An 18,813-nucleotide genomic window follows, 5' to 3' on the forward strand; every position below is an offset into this window, starting at 1 on the left:
ATTCATGTTTCTCCTTAATGTATCTCTTAGGTTATGGCATCCTCTTGTTCCTGCAGGCAAAAGAGGTCTGCATAAATAAGTCTTGATTGGTTTGGGACCTTGAGATGATTATCTGACAGCAAAGGAGTGCTTGGTACCAATGTTTCCCAAACCGATGCCATGAAATATTAATCCCAAAAGATTTTGAAAGAGGGAGGGGGAGAGAAGGAGAGAGAGGGAAGAGGAAAACATGGTTTGGGAAACTAGAAAGTGCTGCATGTTCTGTTTTTCTTTGAGTGATTCACAATGCATATTAATCTATTAATACTCTGGGAAATCCCACAGTAAAAAAATCTATTTGCCTCTATTTAATACAGTTTCTTTAACTTAGTTGATCATGAAATTTTTTCCCAAATAATTCCAAATAGTAATAATTCAATGAAAGCCCATTTTGGGACATGTTGCTCTATCCCAAATCCTGATTACAGACTTTAGTGGCTAAAATGGACTTGGGCCCTCTCCTCTCCTCTCCCCACGATGGCGTGTGCTCATCCATTGATATCTGTATACTCCGAAAAGGGGGAATCATCTGGCAAAAATGTTACTTTGCCTGCTGTGTTTAAGGCTCCCATTCAACCCGATATCGTGAACTTTGTTCACACCAACTTGCACAAAAACAACAGACAGCCATATGCTTTCAGTGAATTAGCAAGTCATCAAACCAGTGCTGAGTCTTGGGGTACTGGCAGAGCTGTGACTCGAATTCCCAGAGTTCGAGGGGTGGGACTCACTGTTCTGGCCAGAGTGCTCTTGGAAATATGTGTCATGGAGGCCGCATGTTTGCACCAACCAAAACCTGGCGCCATTGGCACCGCAGAGTGAACACAACACAAAAGCAATATGCCATCTGCTGTGCCCTGGCTGCCTCAGCCTTACCAGCACTAGTCATGTCTAAAGGTCATCATGTTGAAGAAGTTCCTGAACTTCCTTTGGTGGTTGAAGATAAAGTTGAAGGCTACAAGAAGACCAAGGAGGCTGTTTTGCTTCTTAAGAAACTTAAAGCCTGGAATGATATCAAAAAGGTCTATGCCTCTCAGCGAATGAGAGCTGACAAGGGCAAAATGAGAAACCGTTGTCATATCCAGTGCAGGGGACCCTGCATCATCCACAATGAAGACAATGGTATCATCAAGGCCTTCAGAAACATCCCTGGAATTATTTTACTTAATGTAAGCAAACTAAACATTCTGAAACTTGCTCCTGGTGGGCATGTGGGACACTTCTGCATTTGGACTGGAAGTGCTTTCCACAAGTTAGACAATCTGTATGGCACTTGGCGTAAGGCTGCCTGCCTCAAGAGTAACTACAACCTTGCCATGCATAAGATGCTTAATACAGAATTTAGCAGAATCTTCAAAAGCCCAGAGATCCAGAGATCCCTCCAAGCACCACGCAAGAAGATTCATCATAGAGTCCTGAAGAAGAATCCACTGAAGAACCTAAGAATTATGTAGAAGCTAAACCTGTATGCAAAGACCATGCGCCGGAACACCATTCTTCGCCAGGCCAAGAATCACAAACTCCAGATGGATAAGGTGGCAGCAGGCTTTGAAGCCAAATCAGGTGAGAAGGGGGTTCCAGGCCATGGTAGGGAAGAAAGGAAAGAAGGCTCTTGGTGTGAAAAAGCCAAAGAAACCTTTGGTAGGAAAAAAGGCTGCAGCTACCAAGAAACCAGCAGCTGACAAGAAACCCACCACAGAAGAGAAAAAGCCTTCTACCTAAAAACTTGTATTTGTTTATTCCATAAAAGTCAAATCATTTTGGACACCTAATTTTAAATAAAGACCTGATCAAAGACAGTGAGAAAAAAAAAAAAAAAAGATGGACTTGGGATACAATAATTAACTCTCTCTCCTCTAACTGGGGTCTTTGCCAACTCAGTTTTTCCCATAATTCAGGGCCAGTTTTACAAAGAGATAAGTAGATAGTTGCTGACTTGCTTAAATTTCAAGGACATTAAATAATTATAATAATTAATAATAATAACAAACACATATATATGTGTACCCACTACAGGGGCACCTGGGTGGCGGCTCAGTGGTTGAGTGTCTGCCTTTGGCTCAGGGCATGATCCCAGAGGCTGGGGATCAAGTCCCGCATCGGGCTCCCTGCATGGAGCCTGCTTCTCCCTCTGCCTATGCCTCTGTCTCTCTCTGTGTCTCTCACGAATAAATAAATAAAATCTTTTTTTAAAAAATACCTACTACATATCAGGTATTTTTCTAAGCACTTTATATATACTAACCAGTTTGGTTGTTGTGACAACCCTGTGAGGTAAGCACTATTATTACCCCCATTTTATACATGTGGAAACTGAGGCACAGGCCACTTGCTCAAGGTCATACAGATAATAAGTGGCTGAGCCAAGTATTCAAACCTGGCAGAGTGGATCCAGAGTCCTCACTCTTGATCACTGTATTATACTGCCTCTCATATGAGATACCTGCTCTGTTTCCTTCCTCTGTTTCTACTATTAGTCATTCATTTCTTTGATACCATTAGAGTCTGTGATCTTCCAGAAGTCCATTGGAAAACACAATATCCTCCCAAAGTGAGAATTCCCAGATGCAGTGTAGAAGCTGTTCTTTCTCCCTAGAATGTTTTTGTTTTAAAATTTATTTATTCATGAGAGACACACAAAGAGGCAGAGACATAGGCAAAGGGAGAAGCAGGCTCTCCAAGGGGAGTCCAAAGCAGCACTCTACCCCAGGACCCCAAGATCACACACTGAGCCAAATGCAGATGCTCAACCACTGAGCCACCCAGGTGTCCCTCCCTGGAATATTTTCACTACTACTCTGTTATCACTCCTGTCTGGTGAACTGCTGGTCATCTTTAAAGACCTCATCCAATCATCACCTTCCCCCATAAGAAGCTTTCCCAGAAACCCTGAAGGGCTGTCTCACCACATCTGTGGCATAGATCTTGTCTGCATTTTACTATAATTGCTTTGTATATATGTTTAGTTTTATCACCAGCCTATGACATTCTCAATTTCAGAAACTTTGTTTCAGACATTATGCTAGGCATAAAAGAGTAGAAAGACAAAAAAGAAATGGTGCCTGGCCTCAGAGAGTCCCTATGCCTTATATACTTGTTCTTAATGGACACAGCTGATATTTAAGACAAGGGCTGGAGAGATATAAGCAAAGATTATGTGGGTACAGAGGGAAGAACAATTATTCCCAGTTGGAAGGAGGTGATATGTGAGCTAGGACTAAAAGAAGAGGAAGGTTTCAATAAGAAAATACATGAATGAATGAATGAATGAATTCCTTGGGGGAAATGAATGATTTATGTTATTTTTATGGTGTAAAAGGGAAAGGATTAGACTTGGAGACTGTATTAGCAGCGGCTGCCATTAGCCCTGTGCCTTCAGGCAAGTCACTTCATTTTTTACATTTCAGTTTACCCATCTGTAAAATTGGAATAATAACCACTCATTTCCCAGGATTTGCTTTAAGAATTAAATAATGTCCAGAAAAGCGCTTTTTGTAAAATGCTAAATACCATAAAGATGTTAGGTTTACTGATGCTCCTTACTTGCTCTTGTATATTGTCTCTTAAGAGTTCAATGAGAGGAAGAATATTTGAGAGCTTACTCTGTGGCAGGATTATTCTATGTACTTCCTGGATACCATTTCATTTACTGTCCCAACAATTCTATAAGGTTGGTATTATTACTATGGCCATTCTACAGATGTGGAAAAGAAGGCACAGAAGGCTTCTCAGTTGTCTTGCCGACGGTCACACAGCTGTCCAATCTTGGAGCCAGATTCAAGCTCAGGTGGTACCTGAGGGCCCCTGATCAGAGACTAAAGATAATGAAAGATGTCCTTAGTCTGTTCCAGTTATTCTACATCAAAAATCAATTAAGAATGGACAGATGTGACAGGATGACTCTCTGACAAAGATCAAAACCCCTCTTTCTCACCTTTGTCAGCAGATACATCGAACATGTGGTTAATCATAAGAATCACAGAGTTTGGATTTTCTTTTCCGAAATATTTTGTCTTTTACTTAAACACTGATTAAATGAAAAAGTAAGGCATAAAGGTTATAGATATTTCACAGGACTTTTATTTTTAAAGATTTTTATTTATTTGACAGGAAAGGAGAGAGAACACAAGCAGATGGAGGGGCAGGAGCAGACTCCCTGTTGAGCAGAGAACCCGATGTGGGACAGGACTCGATCCCAGGACTCTGAGACCATGACCCGAGCCTAAGGCAGCTCATAACTCACTGAACCACCCAGGTGCCCTATCACGGAGCTTTTTTAAAGATGGAATAGGTGAGCACTGTCCTACTGAAACCCAACCTGATAAGGTCATTGTTAAAGATACAATGCCAGCAGCTGGCTAAATCAGAATAATGAGGCTCCCATTCAAATCAAGTAGCATTTATCTGTAGTTTAAATGGCTCTCTAACATTTGTATTTCATTGGTATGAGAGTTCCAGCAGAACCCTAAAGCTATTAAATAGAACACCAAGGCTTTTTAATAGCTTCTAACTTAGCAAACCATGGTAATTTAAAAGGGAACGGATGAACTTCTAGAAGCAAGGAGATTTCTGCTGAAGAATACAAATGTGTTCTCTGCTATTGCTTCTGCCTCTTTCTGGGGAGAGGCAAAAGGCACAGAGGCATGTGATGGAACTTTCCAGCTGGTGGTTTTGCATTATCAAGAAGGAAAGTGTTTGAAAATGAAAATTACTGATAATTAGTTGTGAACATCTGTAAGGGAGAAAAATGGAGAAACACTGCAGAATCTTTATTTATATAAAAGGCTGAACCTCATGGGTAGCAGTGTGAATTGGTACAATCTTTTGGAGGGAATTTTAGCAATGTGCTGACCCTTTGACCCAGCAATTCCACTTCTAGGAATCCATAGCAATATTTGCACATGTACACAAAAGTCTATGTATAAAGAGGTTCACTGTAGCATTGTTTGCATGTATGAAAAAAGGAAATAATCTATCCAATTAATATGAAAATATTTAGGGGATCCCTGGGTGGCGCAGTGGTTTGGCACCTGCCTTCGGCCCAGGGCGCGATCCTGGAAACCCGGGATCGAATCCCACATCGGGCTCCCAGTGCATGGAGGCTGCTTCTCCCTCTGCCTGTGTCTCTGCCTCTCTCTCTCTCTCTCTGTGACTATCATAAATAAATAAAAATTTAAAAATTTTTTTTAAAAATATGAAAATATTTAAACAAATGATGGCATATCCATATTTTAGAAAAATTTGCTGCTAATAGATGAAATGAGATAGATCTACATAGTTGACACAGAAAGATGTCCCTGACATGTTAAGTGAAAAGGGCACATTGCAAAATGGTATCCCTTATATGATTCCACTTTAAAATGTCTTTGATGTTAATATATATGTAGAAAAATATCTGGAGGAATATGTCCCAAAGACTACCAGTGGCTATCTCTGGGGGATGGTGTAATATTTTTGTAATCTTTACATTTTTATGAGCATCAATTGCTTTTGCAAAGAGAGGGGGTAAAAAAACAAAAGTTGAAGGATTTCCTCAAGGGGAGAATGAAAGAAACATGGCTGGTAGAGATTTACTCACTGTATTTAGGTGAAAGGGTTTAATGTAATTCTGCAGAATCTTTCAGATTCTGGCAATCTGGGCAAGGGTACTAAACCATCAGAATGAACCAACATGACTGTGCTCACACAGGGAGACTGAGACATAGTCCTTATTCTGCTTTCTGGGTTGTCCCTTTGACTCTTGCTGCTGTTCCTCAACCTTAGCTGACAGAGTAGAAGCAGCTGATTTTCCTTTTTCTTCTCTTGTCTCACAGGCCAGCCATTTTAGAAGGCACTAAAACATGGTGGTAAAGAGCTTAGCCTTTGGAGTGCCAGAGTCTTAGGTGCAAATCCCAACTTTGCCACTCTACTAACTGTGTGACTTTGAGAAATTTGCCTCTCCTGTTGGGTCCTCCGTTTCCTCATGTTAGAGAACCTGCCTATGAGGGTCTTTGAAATGATGAAAAGAGGTAAGTATAGAAAGCGCTTGGAAATTCATCTTGATGAGGGACGCCTGGGCGGCTCAGCCATTGGGCATCTGCCTTTGGCTCAGGGCAATTCCAGGATCGAGTCCTGCGTTGGGCTCCCTGCTTCTCCCTCTGCCTGTGTCTCTGCCTCTCTGTGTCTCTCATGAATAAATAAATAAATCTTTAAAAAAAGGAAAAGGGATTTTTCTTGATGAGCACTGGGTGATATACGGAACTATTTAATCACTATAACGTATACTTAAAACTGGTATAACACTGTATGTTAACTACACTGGAGTTAAAAATATTTTAAAACAGAAAACACTTGGGAAGTGTAAATAAATAAATACCACCTATTATTACTGTCGCTATGCCCTATCAATTCTCTCTTAGTAGAATTTCTTCCATCTAACTTCTGTCTGATAAACTCCTACCCATTCTTCAAGCCCTGGCTCAGATGCCATCATTGTAAAACCCTCTCTGGTTTCTCCCTGCACCCCCAAAGCTGATTAACGTTCCATTATCAGTGGTCCAATGGAGTGCTGGGGTGCCCCAGCTTCATTACTGCATGTTATGTTCTAGGTTTACTTGTCTTTGTCCTTTACAGACTCTGAGCTCCTGCAAGGCATCAGCCCTGTTCCAGACATCTCAAATCCTCAGCACTTACCTCAGTGCAGGACTCAGAGTTTGAATTCACATAATCTTTTTTCTTTTCTTTTTTTCTTTTTTTTTTTGTTTGTTTTTGTTTTTTTCACATAATCTTTTTTCAAGTTGAATTAATCCCCTCCCTGCCTCTATCACCCAGGCCAGGCATCTTTAGTTTTGGTGAAACTATGGTAACGGCATCCTAACTTCTCTCTCTGCTCCTTCTTTTCTCCATTTCAATCCAGGCTGATGTTCAGCCCTGGGTTTTAGTTCCACCTTTGCCACAGGCTAATGTGATCTAAGCACACTGCTTTTTCTCTCTAACAGCTTCCTTATCGATAAAATGGTGACAATATCCTCCCCCTACCCAGTAGTGGAGGGGACTTAAGGAAAACTGCATGTGACTGGCATCAGCATTACCCAAATTAGCTATTGCTATTTCTGCTTTTTGTTTGTTCATTTGTTTGTTTGGAGAAAGAAGGAGGGAGGAGTGAGGGGCAGAAGGAGAGAGAGAATCTGAAGCAGGCTCCACACCCAGCGCAGAGCTGACACAGCACTCCATCTCAGGACTCTGAGATCATGTCCTGAGCACAAAACCAACGTGGGCTGCTTAACCAGCTGAGCCACCCAGGCATCCCACTATTTCTGCTTTTAGAAAGGTAGAGTACAACAGGGAAGAAGAAAAGAGTATTTGAAAAGTCTCTGTCCTGGAAGTTAAAGTACCTCCTGTGATTTTGGATGTTTCTCCAGTTATACATAAACAGGTGAGGTCTCACCTGGCGTCCTGTTTCCTCCAGAAATTGCATTTGATATGCTTCTCTGTGAAGCCAGTCCCCGAGGCAAAGGCAAAGACTCTTCTCCACCCTTAGAATTAAATACAAATATCAGAGAACACTGGTGCAGTCCCTTACCATTCATGGAACACTTTCATACCCATCACTGGATTTGAAAAGAGCTTTTGTCAGAAAAAAATCACAGCCAAATCTTAACAATGATAATCTCTGGATGGTGGAATTGGACATGATTTTAATTTTACGTGTGTTTTCCTCAAACCTTCAAAATCTCTGATTTTGGAGGTGGATAGAAATGATGGTTGTGTGATACTGCGAATGCACTAAATGCCACTGAATCACACATGGAGTGTACCATTTATTTTAGTTACATGAATTTCACCTCATTAAAAAGTATTCGGCAGTACATATGCATGATGTTATAGCCATGTACTGAAATGTGTGAGCTGAGAACAAAAACATTCTTGGGCAGCCCGGGTGGCTCAGCAGTTTAGCGCTGCCTGCAGCCCAGGGTGTGATCCTGGAGACCCCGGATCGAGTCCCACATTGGGGTCCCTGCATGGAGCCTGCTTCTCCCTCTGCCTGTGTTTCTGCCTCTCTCTCTTCTCTCTCATGAATAAATAAATAAAATCTTAAAAAAAAAAAAAAAAAAGCCTTCTTAAGGCTCAAAAGCAGTTCAGTTAAGAGCACGTGGGTGGCTCCGTGGTTGAGCGTTGGCCTTTGGCTCAGGCCGTGATCCCTGGGGTCCTAGGTTCAAGTCCCGAATCAGGCTCCCTGCTTCTCCCTCTGCCTATGTCTCTGCCTCTCTGTGTGTGTCTCTAATGAATATATAAAATCTCTAAGGAATAAATAAAATCTTTATTTAAAAAAGAAAAGCAGTTCAATAGATGACACTCTCCCCGGCCGGATCTCCCAAGTCCCACCCAGGTCGAGGCGGCCAGCCTGCAGTGCGCTCCTCCCGCCACCAGGGGCCTCCACGGAACCCTGGCGTCCCCACCCGCGGAGGAGCGTCTTCTCTTGAGCCCTTGAAGCGCGCGTGCCTGCGGGAGGCGTGGCCAGGACTGGCCCCTCGGCCCACGTGACCCGTAGCCCACCCGGGCCGCACCCGGCGCTTCCGGGCCTAGCGGGGCGGTCCCTCCAGCCCCCGCTTCCGGCTGCTGCCGTCTGCTGTCCCGGCTGGTCCCCCCCTTCCGTCCCGCCAGCCTTCCTGGGCGGCCCCAGTACGCGTTCCCAGCCCGCTGCCCGCTGCCCTCTGCCCTGCTCCGCCGCGGGGCCCTGTCTCTGAGCCTGGCCCCATGGCGCTGCAGGCGCTGCAGAGCTCGGGGGTGGCCTTCCGCAGGATCCTGTCTCACTTCCCCGAGGAGCTGAGCCTGGCTTTCGCCTACGGCTCCGGGGTGTACCGCCAGGTGGGGCCCAGTGCAGACCAGAAGGTGAGCCTGGCCCCGGGGGCAGCCCCACCGCAGTCGGCCTGTCCTCACGAAGGCCCTTTTGCATCCCGGGCCTTAGAGCTGCCCCTCTGCTCGGCGCGATCCACGTGTCCAGTGCAAACCGTAGCAGAGTGTTCCTGGTGTAATGACATCATGAGCTGAGCTTGGAGGGATAAGTGGGAGCCCACTTCGCTCTAGAACAGGAGATGCGATCACGCAGAGGGAAAAGCTGGTGCAGAGGCAAGCTGGAGGACGGGAGCTATTTGCCCGGCGCCAGCCCAGCGTGCTCAGCCTTAGCTGAGCATTGGGGAGTTTTCTGAGAAACTTTCAAAAATGCTGATGCCTTTTGAATACAATCTCCGCTTGAGGAGGTTCTGATGTACTTGGTCTGGGATGAGACCAGGGCTTCAGGGATTTAAAAAACTTCCCTGGTGATTCTAATGCACAGCCAGTTCGATGTGAGAGTCGCATCGATAGCCGTGGGAGGAGGTACTAGATGGTTGAGGAAGCTGGCGGGACTGGTTGTAGGGCCAGGGCAGGTGCAGTGAAGTTACCAGCAAAAGTTAGCGGGTGACTAATATATTTATTTACCCATGCTCAGGATAATTATTTAGGACTAGGTCCTGTTACTCTTCAAAGTTGCCTGGGCCTAACAGCAGGGAGGGTACAGATTTCCTAATGATTGCAGACTTTTGTTCCTGTAAATAAGGGGGGGGTGGGGAGAGTGCTTCCAATGGGGAGACAAGATTCAAGACATAAAGCAGCGGAGTGCCAGGCAAATATTCTCATTTAAATGAGGCTGTTACAGACTTTCCCCATTAAGGCTGTAGAGCGTATGCTAAATCAACATGAAAGGAGCAAGAGAGTCTAGAGATGTTCTCTGGCAAACGAGATTTTTTACTTGCTGTAGGTCATGCACAGCATAACAATTCATAGTCATCTTAGTTTATTTTTTCTTTTTTTTTTTTTCATCTTAGTTTATTAAACTAAGGAAATGATTGCCATAGGGCGTCCTGGATTTGAACACCTGGCTGTAATCTGTGTTTAGGTTAAAATTTGCCTGTTCACTTCTTGCTAAGGCCATCTATACTGTTGCTTGGATTTCCTGTTTCCCAGCTATATTGTATTTAAGTAGTATGTGCTTTAAGGTGACAACATGTGAAAAATTCTAAGTTGTAGATGTATGAGAAATTATAGATTATTATAGGCTAGTTACTTTTTCTAACATACATTGACATAATTATTTTTTTAAAAATACGTCCACCCCAAATCTCTCTTTTTTTTTTAAGATTTTATCTATTTATTCATGAGAGACACAGAGAGAGGCAGAGACACAGGCAGAAGGAGAAGCAGGCTCCATGCAGGAAGCCCAACGTGGAACTCGATCCTGGGTCTCTAGGATCACACCCTGGGCTGAAGGCGGTGCTAAACCGCTGAGCCACCCGGGCTGCCCATCCACCCCAAATCTTAAGTTTCACTGGTAGTTTGTGGCATTTGAGAAACCTAGAGCGGGCCTTAGCCTCCTGATTCAATAGCCACCTCTTCATTTTTCCATGAAGATTTTACTCTGAAAAGGCTCTTTCTTCCCTTTGCCTCACCTTCCTTCGCTACAAGATAACAAGTCTTACAGATTCCAGCATGAAGTCTCTCTCAGATCAGTCCCTACGCTCAATGCCTTACTTAATATCTTTTCGTTTCTCACCTAGGAGTTTGCAGTTAGCCCCCTATGTGGTTTCCCAGCCTGTAGTCTTTCTTCCCTCCCTTGAGCTCTTCTGCAGGAAAATTTTTGAAGGTGGTATCCCAGCCTCCCTCTCTGGTCTCCCTTGCTTCTGTTCTGTTCCAGCTATATCAAACCAAAAGCAGCATCCAGAATATGCCTAGCTCTCAGAGCCCCAAGCATAGTTTCCTTTAACAGGACTCTCTTCCCTTCCCCATACTTAATACTTCCACCAAGCCTGCTGAACTCTTGCACATTCTTCAAGACTGAGACTTACCAGAGGCTTGAAGAACGTTAACTTCAGAGCAAAATTTCTCATTCCTCTTCTGACCTCATCCTGAGTGAAATTAGTACATTTTGCATTCTACTATCAAATTCACTTAGTGAGAATGTGTCTATTCCCCCCAGTAGACTTCCTTTACCTCTACCCCCAATCTACCAGGGCTCCTTGTAGGTGCTCAGTGAGTGGTTGGTGAGTAGGTAAGAGTTAAAGTAACTTATTTGCCATTATATAATACTTTACAGAGCTTATCCATTCTGTGTTATTTGACCTGGAAGAAAAGTGGAACACTTAGCTACATTTAGATGAAAGGCTGGGTGGCATAAGGTTTAGCACACAGAATTTGGAACCAGACTGTGTCTGCCACTCACTAGCTTTGTGTCTATGGGCATGGAACTTACTCTGTGCCTTAGCTTCCTTTCCTATAAAATTGGGATAATACCAATACCTACTTTGTAGGATTATTTTTGAGGATAGAATGAACTACGATACAGGACAATCCATATTAAGGAAGTATTGCCATTACTATGTGTATTGATGAAAACAAGCTCAGATCGGTTCCAGAGACTTGCTTAAATTTCTGATGACAGCCTCAGGGCTTCTATTAGCCATATTGGCAAGCTTTCCACTCTAGGTGTCTTTGAGGAATTAAAACTAAAATCATTCTCCTCTTTATTCCCAGAATGCCATGCTGGACTTTGTTTTCACAGTAGATGACCCTGTTGCATGGCATTCAAAGAACCTGAAAAAAAATTGGAACCATTACTCTTTCCTGAAAGTTTTGGGGCCCAAGATTATCACCACTGTCCAGAATGACTATGGTGCTGGAGTCTACTATAATCCATTCATCATGTGTGATGGTAGGGTAAGTGACTTTGGACCTTTGTCTTAACTTGGGTGGTTATTATTAAATTAAATATTAGAATACCAGCTGAATATGTATGTCCTTGCAGTCAGGAAATGTTCACATTCCTGCTGGATAAAGATGGTTGAGAGAGACTGTCTTTAATTGTTGCCTTTGGCCAGTGGTTCTCAAATTTGAGCAAGCATCAGACATCCTAGAGGGCTTCTTGGACACACAGATTGCTAGGCCCCACCCCAGAATTTCTGATTCAGTAGGTCTGGGGTGAGGTTTGAAGAATTTGTGTTTTTTTAATTGCGATATAACTGTATAACATTGTATTAGTGTTCAGTGTACAAAGTAACGATTTAATACACACTGTATGTATTGCAAGATAATTACCACAATAAGTTAGTTAACATCACTACACATAGTTACAAATTTTTTTCTTATGATGGGAACTTTTAAGATTTACTACCTTAATACCAAGGATTTGCATTTCTAAGTTCCAAATGATGCTGATGCTGCTGGTCTGGAAAATATATGTTAAGAACCACTGGTTTGGTCAGTGGGATGAATACTGAGGCCTATGAAGGATGAGGGTGTCATAGGTAGTCAGGAGAATGTGGTGTCATGTGATAGGAACCTTTTGGTGCCAGCAAGTGGATGGAATTTGAGGATACACCCCATCTCCCTGTTGGAGAGCAGATAAGAAGCACAGATCCCAGAAGGAACAGAAGGAACCCTGCTGAACTGTTTTTCACACGAAGGGGCCCAGTCTCTAAGAGAGCTGCAAGAACTAGGCAGGACTGCAGCCCAAGAGGACCAATGGGGGACTAAGTCCTGTAGTCTTTAGAGATGAGCCAGGCTGCCATCGACAGTTTCCACCAGCTATGCCAATTCTGCTCTATGCTGCTGATTGCTTCAAGCTGTCTTTATATGTCAATGAATCACCTGAAGATCTCGTTGAAATGCAGATTATGATTCAGTTGGTCTGGAATGGAGCTTGAGATTCTGCATTTTTTGACAAGCTCCCAGGTGATGCTGATACTACGGTCAATGAACCACGCTTTGAAGAGCAGGAGGTTGGATTACTGACTTGAGAAGGATTTTGAAAACCTGTCTGAACTTGGCAGGAATGAGTACTATGATAGATTGGTGATGTCTGCATAGCCTCTGGGCCATATGTTTACTTTCCTGATTGTTTACTTTTCACCTGCATTTTGCAGTTGAGGAAATGAGAGTTCAGAGAGTGGACATGATTTCCATGAGGTCATGCAACTTGATATGGCAGGGCCCCTGACTTACAGGTCAGTGGTGTTTCCACTACCTCCCAGCTGTTACTTGCCAGCAGCAAGAAGGGCTTTCTGCCATAACGTGGCCAGATTGGAGGGAACATGGTTGCTCAGTGCAGTTCTCCACATCCACGTTAGTCATGCCAAGCACGTAGCTTTGTTCTTTCTCCATAATTAGTATTATGCTGAGCCTATCTCTAATTAGTGGTTTCAAACAATATTATAAGCTCCAGTAAGCAAATGTTAGGGCATAATTATATGCCAAAGGGACTGTGCTTTTTAATTGAAATTCTTTAGCTACTTTTTAGATATTTGTAGCCTGAGAAGGCTGTTTGGCTACTGAAGTTTAGCAATGTGAGTCTGAAGTTAGTTGTTGAAGCAAATGGAATTCTGTAATTTGGAACAACTACATTCAGGGTTTGTACAAATTGCTTTTGAAATGAGCTTGGCCATAATTCCGTGTGTTTAGTTCTGATAAAGAGGTTTAATTTTTGGATGTGGCTTTGTAATTATAAAAGTGTTTGAAATACTCAATGGTGAAAGAGAAATTCACCACATAAAGGATGTTGGTGAAAACTTCTACTTAAAGAAAATTTCCTGTACTTTGTGATAAAACGAACGTTGGAAGCCCAGACTGACATTCAGGGACCTAGTTTTTACTCTGCTATTAATGGTAAATAATGGGTACACCATTTATTACATTTATTTCTAAAATGAGAAGCATGAACTATATTTTCACTTCTCAAACTGCCTGTGGTGCAGACCCAGTTTTTCTTTCCAATTCAGTGAGTACCAACATGTGCTAGATAGCCTCTAAGAGCCACTGTGCCTTTAACATCACAGGAGCCTGAGTGAAGATAGTGATCGCTTCACCTCATCCCTGAGGGAACAGATCAGCCTTGGAAACTAATCCATTGTGAAAGATTCTGATGGAGATGTGTGTTTGCACAAGGCAGAGATTTTAAGTGGCTTTGGAAATCAAGGTGCAGGTCTGGTCGGAAATTTTTTTCCTTATATTTTACATTTGCAAAAGCAAGAGTGTGGTATTTTGCTGTCTTTCATGCCCATATCTTCTCTTTTCTAGCTTATCAAATACGGAGTCATTAGCACTAACATTTTGATTGATGATCTCCTCAACTGGAATAACTTATATATTGCTGGACGACTGCAAAAACCGGTGAGCAAGTGTCTTATTGGCTGCCACAGTTAGGGATGTCTTTCCTCTCTGAACCTGACTTGCTTTGATGTGTTTGATTGCAATGAGATGGAACTCCAAGAAACAGAAATGAATTTCAGACTCCTTTTACTCCTTATAGAATTCTGTGCCAAACAATATCAAGATATTACCCACACTACTCCTGTCTTCTCTCTAAAGATACTCTAGTTGTCTGAATGGATCAGGCTCGGTGTCAGGCCATTTGGGCTAGGGAGGATGGCAAAAGAGGTGCCCAGTGCCTCAGTGGAGCCTCTGTCAGCATGACTCAGATCACCATTTCAGAGTCTAAGTGCCATGGGGCACTGTTTGCCCCCTGATGTATCCCAGCAATGCTTGGGACAGTGTCTGATACATAGTGAACATTCAGCAAACACTTGTTGAATAAATCAATGAACCAGGTAGTCATTCAAAAGGGAGTAGATTCTGATCCCCTTTCTTACCCTCCTCAGGCCAGTGGTAAGATCCTATTATAAGGTCCTTCCTTCATTTAGGATGCTGCTAGAAGAGGTGGGCTTCCTCCTGGGTTGTAATAGAAATAAAACAAGAAAAGAAAGTGATAAAAACTTGAACTTTTTCTTTTTTTAAGATTTATTTATTTATTATTTTAGTGAGCTAGAGAGAGAGCACAGAAGGAGGAACAGAGGGAGAGGGAGGGAGAGAATCTCAAACAGACTTCCTGCTGAGTTGAGACTTGATCGAATGACCCAGAGATCATGACCCAAGCTGAAATCAAGAATTGGATGTTCAACCAACTGAGCCACCCAGGTGCCCCAAAGGACTCGAACTTTTGGCATTGTATTTGCGTATTATGTTTCTCCTTTATATATAGCCTATTTTCTATGAAGGAATCTGTTCATAGTTTAAGAACTATGTGAAATAGTCACAGTTGCTAATCTCACAGCAAGGAACAATTTTCTTTGTGCTGTTAGAGGGTCTCAGGCCCCAAAATCAAGTATGTGGATTGTTCTCAGATGTCTCCATAAGTATGATTCTGCTGCTCCCCTTTTTGTCAGTTATGGCAAAAGATTAGAGATTTATACAACCTTAGCTCACTTGATTGTGTCATAAAAATCTTTATTGAGCGACGCCTGCATGGCTCAGTCAGTTCAGCATCTAGCTCTTGATTTTGGCTCAGGTCATGATCTCAGGATCCTGAGATTGAGCCCTGCCTCAGGCTCTGTGCTGGGTGTGGAGCTTTCTTAAGATTCTCTGGCTCCCTCTTCCTCTCCCGACACCGCCCCCCCACCCCCCAATCTCTATTGATATACATAGGTAGTCACAAGGATCACAATTCTCTTGCCTTGCTTCTGGACTTAGAATTTAATAGTGTAGCTCATTAAAATACCCAGAAACACTTGATCCAGGGCAACAGATATGGGTATGTCCATATATAAAAATTCGTCAAGCTGTACCCTAGAGATTTGTACATTTCGGGCAGCCCCGGTGGCTCAGCGGTTTAGCGTGGCCTTCAACCCAGGGTGTGATCCCAGAGACCCAGGATTGAGTCCCACGTCAGGCTCCCTGCATGGAGCCTACTTTTCCCTCTTCCTGTGTCTCTGCCTGCCTTTCTCTCTCTCTGTGTGTGTGTCTCTCATTAATAAATAAAATTAAAAACCTTAAAAAAAAAAAGATTTGTGCATTTTACTGTATGTAATCTTTGCTTCAGTGAAAACATTTTTTTTAAGATTTGCAAATGCAAATACAGAATTTAAGATTTGAGAGAGGGATCCCTGGGTGGCTCAGCGGCTTAGCACCTGCCTTTGCCCCAGGGCGTGATCCTGTCCCGCATCTGGCTCCCTGCATGGAGTCTGCTTCTCCCTCTGCCTGTGTCTCTGCCTCTCTCCCTCTCTGTGTCTTTCATGAATAAATAAATAAAATATTTAAAAAAAAAAAAGATTTGGGAGAGAGAGAGTGTGTGTGTGTGGCATGTGAGCAAGCAGGACGAGGGGCAGAGGGAAAGAATTCTGGAGCAAACTCCCTGCTGAACGTGGAGCCTGACTTGAGGCTCTGTCCCAGGACCCTGAGATCATGCATGACCTGAACTGAGATCAAGAGTTGGCCACTCAATTGACTAAGCCGCTAGCACCCCAGCAAAAACATTTTTTAAAGTCCAGAAAAGTTGGCTTAATAATTTCATATTTATGTAGATGAATTTCTCATTCTAAGCTGGATAATTAGTAAAGATAATCCAGTAAAGCTGGATAATTAGTAAAATAATTGAATGAATAGATGTCATTGAAGATTTGTAAATATTAATTTTTTTCCAAGTTTTTTTTCTTTTCTCTTTTTTTTAGTTTATAAAATATGAAGGCACCTGATTGGCTCAGTTGGTGGAGCATGCGACTCTTGATCTTGGGGTTGTGAGTTCAAGCCTCAAGTTGTAATTAGGGATTATTTAAAAAATAAAAAAGATTAAAAAATGAAATAAATTTACAAAATATAGACTGATGGGAAGATAATGAAAGCAGAATTAGAAGCCTTGGGTCTTATTTATTCCTGTCACTTGTTAGCTGTTTATGTGAACTTGAAAAACTTGTTTTATCTTTTTGAACCTCAGGTAATTTATCTGTAGGATGGAGTAACAATACAGTACTTGCCTTCACAAAGGTGTTGACAAGTGGGGGCAGAATAATAATGCTGGAAAGAGCATGAGTGTTTTAGAATCAGATTTAGGGTTTGGGTCCCAGCTGTAATGCTCCCCAGCTATATGACCCTGCACCAGTGACTTAATTTCCCTGAGCCTTGGGACATCCTCCTCTGTGGATTGGGCACACACCAACTTTAACGGCATTCAAGAAATGCCTAGATCTAAAATGCCTGGCACTTAGTAGATACTCAGGAAATGATTGTTCCTTTCTCTTTGTCCTTGCTTATCTCAGAGTTATTTTGAGATAAAATGAGATATTGAATGTGAAAATGTTGTGTTATTCTCTGTACTGTGCTTTGTGCTTAGAATATTTCAATTTTCTGGAACACCTGGGTGGCTCAGCAGTTGAGCATCTGCCTTGGCCCAGGGCGTGATCCTGGAGTCCCAGGATCGAGTCCTGTGTCAGGCTTCCTGCGTGGAGCCTGCTTCTCCCTCTGCCTATGTCTCTGCCTCTCTCTCTCTCTCTCTCTGTCTCTCATGAATAAATAAATAAAATCTTTTAAAAATATATTTCAATTTAAAAAAATAGCTTTAGAAAATGAAATGCCATGAAATTTCAGAATTTAGCACTGGAAATGACCTCAGATTTCATCTAAATGTCACATATCCTTATAAAATAAAAATAGCAACTCGTGACCAGTAGTAACTGCTACACTCATCTTGATAAAAACTGCATTTCTGAGCTAACTTGGAAAAGAAAATGTTACTGAGAACAATGACTATTCTTCAGGCTTATTAACAACTCAAGAAAATTAGGCTATCTTAAGAATCATTTGAAAGTGTTGAACATAATACATGATAAAAAATAAAATTAAAAAATAATAAATGGGTGAATTTACTCTCACCCATTATCATTTTCCCTGTCACATGGAAATCACTGCTAACCAGAGGATGCTCTGTGGTATCGATCTTTAAGCCAATGATTTTCACCGCTAGGTGGCAGCATATAGTAATCAAACATGAACACAAATACCATGAAAAGAAAGGATTGGTAGCATAGTGGACAAAAGAAAAAATAGGTGAAGGTTTAGAATTGTGAGAATATGAGTGCGAATTTTTTATTTTTATATATTTTAAAATAAGGAGTTATCATCTAAAGCTCTAAAATTATCTTCCATATTGCAAATAGGACAGAATTTCTCAAGTCTTTTTTTTTTTTTTTTTTTTTTTTTTTTTTTTTTTTTTATTTATGATAGTCACAGAGAGAGAGAGGGAGGCAGAGACACAGGCAGAGGGAGAAGCAGGCTCCATGCACCGGGAGCCTGATGTGGGATTCGATCCTGGGTCTCCAGGATCGCGCCCTGGGCCAAAGGCAGGCGCCAAACCGCTGCGCCACCCAGGGATCCCCTGGATTTTTGTATTTCATGTTTTTAGTGTATAGATAATTTGGCTTGACTTTATAAAGCATTCTCATTGACATAGAATGGTATTTTGCTACTTTGTTAAGAAAATTTCTATTTTAATATATTCATTGCAATATTCACTTTTTGCTAGTAATATAGCTTTTTTATATCAAATTATTGACTTAACTCACATATCATACAATTCAACCATTTAAAGTGAACAATGGTTTTTAGTATTGAGTTTTGCAATTATTACCATTTTGTAACTTCACTGATTTACTTTTTTGTGGATAGAAAAATCCCAATGATATTAAAGATTCCTGAAAGAGAGTTGGAAAACCTGACTTACTGGTCTTGGCTCTGCCCAGCTGTAAGCAAATAATTGCACCCCTAGCCTTTGAAATGCAAAATTTAAGCCATTAATTTACTTATTCAAGAGACAACTAAGTTTCTTCTTTGTGGGTGCTGCTAAAGGAATAAAAAAAATAACACCACATTACTCGCCCTGGAAGAACCCACAGTCCAGCAGGTAGATGATAAGGTTTCATCCAGCTCAAATGTTCAGTG

General features: G+C 42.1%; 1 protein-coding gene and 1 pseudogene across 6 annotated transcripts in view; both read left to right on the plus strand.

Moving 5' to 3' along the window:
* The first annotated feature begins 516 nt into the window (after positions 1 to 516).
* LOC112662979 (60S ribosomal protein L4-like) lies at positions 517 to 1,848 on the plus strand (annotated as a pseudogene).
* A 4,175-nt stretch (positions 1,849 to 6,023) lies between these two features.
* The window catches only part of TAMM41 (TAM41 mitochondrial translocator assembly and maintenance homolog), a 54,152-nt gene continuing 41,362 nt past the window's right edge, over positions 6,024 to 18,813 (plus strand). The window contains exons 1-3 of one of the 6 annotated variants that reach the window (XM_049098545.1): positions 6,024 to 6,047; positions 11,587 to 11,769; positions 14,125 to 14,217. In XM_049098545.1, coding sequence (XP_048954502.1) covers positions 11,593 to 11,769; positions 14,125 to 14,217 — 270 coding nt within the window. In that variant the 5' untranslated portion in view covers positions 6,024 to 6,047; positions 11,587 to 11,592. Of the gene's footprint in view, positions 6,048 to 8,547; positions 8,911 to 11,586; positions 11,770 to 14,124; positions 14,218 to 18,813 lie in introns of those variants that run through there. The other 5 variants (XM_049098546.1, XM_025449616.3, XM_049098544.1 and 2 more) reach the window with 5 other exon arrangements.

The sequence above is a fragment of the Canis lupus genome, chromosome 20, assembly GCF_003254725.2.
Source record: "Canis lupus dingo isolate Sandy chromosome 20, ASM325472v2, whole genome shotgun sequence".
NCBI classification, from domain to species: domain Eukaryota; kingdom Metazoa; phylum Chordata; class Mammalia; order Carnivora; family Canidae; genus Canis; species Canis lupus.